This window comes from Apaloderma vittatum, unplaced genomic scaffold (genome assembly GCF_000703405.1).
Source record: "Apaloderma vittatum isolate BGI_N311 unplaced genomic scaffold, ASM70340v1 scaffold36519, whole genome shotgun sequence".
In the NCBI taxonomy this organism is placed as follows: Eukaryota; Metazoa; Chordata; class Aves; order Trogoniformes; family Trogonidae; genus Apaloderma; species Apaloderma vittatum.
In genome coordinates this window covers 905-6066 of record NW_009735243.1, presented here as the reverse complement: position 1 = coordinate 6066, position 5162 = coordinate 905, and the positions used below count along the sequence as shown (strand labels likewise).

Sequence of the window (5162 nt, the reverse complement as noted above, 5' to 3'; positions counted from 1 at the left end):
AGCCCAGCCAGGCGTACCCAGGGGGTCACGGAGCAGCAGCAGAAGGAGGATGCTGCCACTCTGCCCTACGAGCAGGCTCCCCAGCCCTGCCAGCTGCGCCCAGAGGCAGCGACTAGACCTTTAACCAGTTCTTCTCCTTCCCAGAGTTAGTCAGATTATGCTGTGGGGTTTGTGAAACGTGAGAGTAGATTTGCATCTTTTCCCAACTTGCAGTTTTTGGATTATACAGAACAGCAGCTTCTGATCGGCTACCAGTCACGAAAGCCGTATGCAGGGCCAGCTACTAGCTGCATGAACCCTTTGAGAGTCTCTGAAAAGTGTCCTCGAGCAAATCCCATCCCCTGTGGCATCTTGTAATGCCAAGGAGGGGGGACCTTACCAGCACAGGAGGTCGAACCCTGGGACCAGTGTACTGGAGGCGGGTGCAGCTGCCTCGGGGATGTGTATCACCGCTAGTCGTAATGGCAACAGGGGTGGCAAGGCGCTGAGAAGTGAAGCATGCTGATGCCCGACTCTGTAACACTGTCCTGTTTCTTCACAGCAATTCTCAGCGCTGACTGAAGTGCTCTTCCGCTTTCTGACGGAGCCCAAGGAGGTGAGGGAGGCATGTGCACAAGCCCCAGGAGGAGTGTGTGGATGAAGCTCTTTGGCGAGATAAGATCAAGTCGCTGCTCTTTCTCTTGAACAGGTTGAAAGGTTTCTGACTCAGCTCTCAGACTTTGCCACCATGAATAAAATCAGCTTGGGCCCCCTGAAAAACATTGTCAAAAGTATTCTTCTGGTACCTAATGGTAAGTGATACGTTTGCATATGCTTCCCTGAGGCCAAACTGCTGCCATTCCTGCATGCTGCTAAAGTGTGTCAAGGGAACTGGCAGTGCCCTTGGCTTGCACAGTAAGTGCTGAGGGTAGCTCATAAATGGATTAGCATTTAAGAATCAAAAAGTCTCCTGTGAAGCATCCCTGCTTGGCGACTTGGGCTTTGTATCCTTTACACATTTCACAGGCCTAACTAAACTCACTCGAATATCTGTGCATTAAATGCAAGCACAACGCTGTGACAGTGCTTGGCTTAGCTTGTACCTGTGAACCCATTTTGCCAGGCCAGTGTGACCTCATGTTGGTGCCGAGTCTTTTTAGGAACTTACATCCAAGTGGCCCAGTACTGTAATTTCTACAAGGACAAGCTGTTTGAGACAGACAGGACAGTGTGCACACCCCGCTAGAGTGGGCTGGAAACCGGTTCTAGGCCGTGTAGAGAAGACATCTGTCCTTGCTGTCTTGTTTGAGAAAAACGCTTCTATGTCCAGCAGTTTCTCATTCATAAATAGTGGGGAATACCCCAGACTCCAGCACTTTATGAGATTATTCTGATGCTGTGGCTGCCGTTTGACGTGATCGTGCATCAAATGCCTCCAGTGCACATTCACCCCATTGATCCCTCCTGTTATTAATAGCCCCTTGCTATTATCCTTCAGTCCAGGCTTCCCCAGAGCTGTCTTCACAGCGGCGGAGCCGTGTGCAACCCTTTCCTGCATCTGGTCTAAACTTTCATCCTACTGTTTCTGTCCAGGAGTAGCACTGAATAATTTCCTTTCCTGTAGCTGTCTCATGGGTGTTTCACACGGAATCGGCGTTTTCTCCCTTTCTGGTTCTGGCCTGGTGCACTCAGCCTTGTTATTCCTGCTTGCGCGCCCAGGCTCCCATCCCCTTGTAACTTCTCGTAAGCTCGGGGATGCCACAGAGGGCACCAGGACAGATTACAGCAGATAACTTTGCCTCTGTGCTACGCAGACAGAAAGCCACGTGGGACTGGCAGTCTCTTTGAATTTATGAGATTCCTGCTCTCAGCTTCAGAGCACGGAATCCTTGTAAACTTCCATGTGCTGCCTGTGCCCCAGAACAAAGGAGGCAGGCACAGCGGGGGAAAGTGTTATATGCACACGTTCACACCCATAATCCAAAACACAGCAGGTAGGTCAAATTAGTAGCCTGCCAGCCTTAACAGTTCTCCTTTAACAAGCCAGGCTTCTATAGGAGAGAGAGCAGCAACTTCAAAACACCACGGCTGCTGCCGTTTCCATGGATACCTGCGAGGAAATCTCTCCCTCTCCCCTGGCCGTGACTTTTAAAGCACTGGGCATCTGCAAAGGTACCGGCAGGCACAACTGCATTTGGTATCTGGAGGAGCTGTGGTTTGTTTCAAAGCACAGGCCAGGAACAGAGGTTCGCTGGCTCTTGCAGAGGTCTCCGGCCCCGCGTTTATTCGACTCGGTAAACGTCGGACTGACTCAGTAAAAAGTGATTTTTCGTCTCTGCTTTGTTTATTCAGGTGCCCTCAAGAGGAATTTGTCTCCTGAACAAGTCAGAGCAGATTTTATTGCTCTAGGTAGGTCACCTGACTTTCACTAAATAAAAGATAATTAATATTTATCATGAATAGTAATCTCATATGGTTTCTCCCACAGGCCTCAGTGAAGAGAAAGCCAGTTACTTTGCAGAACAGGTATTAATATATTTTTGCTTGTTTCTAAGCTAACAAAATGAGTCTTGGAGTGGGAACTTGTAAAACCCTGCTGTGCTACTGAGGTGTGCCAGCACTTTGGGTATTTTCTTCAAAACCAGCTCAGAATTTTGAACTGAAGATCCTCTGATAAGTGATTAGCAGCTCTTTGTCAAATGATGCTTCTGGCCTCTGCCTTGCCAGTTTTGTCATTCCTCCGCTCCTGCATGGCTTTCCTTTGATTGTTTTCCCTTCTTCGCATGCTTTGAGCCCCGGGGTCGTGCAGTTACAGGAAAACATGACTTTCTGTGCAGATACTGTTGCGCTGAACCAGGGTTAAACTAAAACCGAGCGAGTTTTATTTGCAAAAGCGACAGGGTGGATGGAGATCCTAGCAGGACTTGAACATCTTTGAAAGCTCTCCTGACCACACGAGTTTGCTCCTTCGCATGCCTCTTCTTCAGGCTCCTGCTGCCAGCTTGCCTCGCTTCTGACTTCTGTTGAAATTACGGGTAACACAAACAGAGGCCTCTCAGAACTGATTGCTCATGTGTCTTTTGCTCTTGCAGTGGAAGGTGAATTCCCCCACCCTAACACGCCTGGCTGTTGGTCAGACGCTGATGATTAACCAGCTGATAGATATGGAGTGGAAGTTTGGAGGTAATAGAGCTAAACCATAAAGCGAATGGGTTGGGAAAGCCGACAGCAGCTCTCGGCTAAATAACTTTTCATTTCGCAGTTTAGCCAACAGATTGTCTCCCTTCTCTCTGACTCACAGTGACTGCTGGGAGCAGCGAACTGGAAAAAGTGGGAAGTATCTTCTTACAGGTAAATCTCCTACATCAGAGAGTTCAGGTTGTAAGTGCAGTTAAGGAACAAGCTGCGAGCAGGCGTGTGGGAAGTACTGGCTGCGAGAGGGGCTTGAGGAAAGCAGGATGTCGTAGGAACAAGCTCTTGAACAGCGCATCTGCTTCAGCCTTCTGAGCACAGCTGCCAGCAGATAGCAGGCACGCTGCTATTTGTTTCTCTTCTGAAGGCATCGTGTATCACAGACGTGTGGCCCACTCTGAAAAGCTGTTCAAAAAGCTCAATCTAGCAAAGGTCACGCTCTCTTGGGGAGGGAGGGGAAACGTGATCGTTTATAAGGACTTCCAGAGATTCTCCCAGTGCCTAAGGAATCTGTTCCTACAGTGGCACTTCCCAAAAAGCCTGTCAGAGATGTATGTGCTTTGCAGCAGTCCTTGCATCTGAAACCCGCAGCAGACTCCCACACTTCTGTCTTTTCACGGTGCTCAGAACACAGGTCTCCCTGAACTAAACACCTCTGCTTTTTCTCCCCCAAGCTGAAGCTGGTGATTAAAAAAGGGAGCCAAATGGAAAACATCTATATAGGTGAGTTAACAGTTCTGGAAAAGAAGCGAGCACTCGAGTCCATGAAAGCGCAGCCGCAGCTCCGGGTGCTGCTGGAGGTGGAGGGGCTTGGGGTGTGGACCCAGTGGGGTTCACCAGTGCCCCGGCCTCTCCCTGCTGCAGTCACTCGGGAAGTATTTTGGAGGTCTGACTGCCGGGCAGGCTTCACATCTTTGCAGAAGTAAATACAGAGCCGCAGATAGCGGCAAGAGCAGCGTGGCAGATGAAAAAATTACATAATTCCCAAGTGTCGGTGGCTGTTAGGAGAATCTGAGCCCGGAGCTCCGCGCAGCCCAGCTGGCTGCCGAGCATCACGGTGCCTGATCCTGCCCAGCTTAGGTGAGCGGGAGTTACTCTCCGGTAGCACCAGAACAGCCTTTCCAACGTCAGAAGGGTAACCTGAAATCTAAGACTTGATGCCTCTTTCTTTTTTTTCCCCACAGAGTTAACTTTGCCCCAGTTCTACAGTTTTCTGCATGAAATGGAACGGGTCAAAACCAGCCTGGAAAGCTTCAGCTGAAACCACAAGGGCCTGAACCGATGTCTGCCCAGGATGTTTAATTTCTCCTTGTGGGCCGGCAGATCTGCTCTTCCCAGCTGGCCCAACCACCCTGATAAGAGAAGACCAGGCTGCACAACAGGCAGTGGTGTCACGGCCCAGAACAACTCATCAATCCTTCAGAACCTGAAACTTTGCCAAGTGTTTTGGAACAACCACAAGTCCGCTCATCTCCCTTTTTTTTTTTTTATACTACTATGAGAAATTGTGGTCAGAAATACATGGATACTTGTATTAAAATAGCAAAGAAATAAAATCATTCCCATCCCACTCCACCTGTATCAGAACTTGATTTTGTGAGCAAAAGACAAACAGAAGCAAAACTCGGAAGAATTAAGCAGAGAGGATGAGGGAGGCAAGGAGGGCATGTCACCAGGTGAATCACTTGGTGCTTGCTCCCGAGCCTCTCGCTTCTCTCACATGGAGAAATGGATGGATTGCATCCTTCCCAATCATACCTCATTATAGCAAAGGTATCTCAGTTGCAGATGATTTTAAATCTTAAGCAAACAAACATCCACCTCCATGCACAGCAGGGAAAACATCTCAAGGGGGACTGGGTAAATGTATTCGTGTGTGCTGAGCTCTGGCAAGTGGCTTTTCCATTGGCAACGCGCGTGGCATCCCCTTTCCTGGTGGGGACAGCCCAAACCCCGTGAAGCACCATTAGCTCGTCTCTTGGATTGCCCAG

The 5162-nt window shown here is 49.4% G+C and overlaps 1 protein-coding gene across 1 annotated transcript; it reads left to right on the top strand.

Annotated features, from left to right (window-relative positions):
• Positions 1 to 535: 535 nt before the first annotated feature.
• On the top strand, positions 536 to 4739 carry COMMD7 (COMM domain containing 7; the record flags this gene model as incomplete). The annotated part of the gene is made up of 8 exons (XM_009876523.1): positions 536 to 595; positions 689 to 791; positions 2332 to 2388; positions 2468 to 2505; positions 3072 to 3162; positions 3281 to 3330; positions 3846 to 3894; positions 4356 to 4739. Coding segments are annotated over 8 exons (525 nt in total), but the record flags the coding sequence as incomplete, so codon positions are not given.
• Positions 4740 to 5162: the final 423 nt, after the last annotated feature.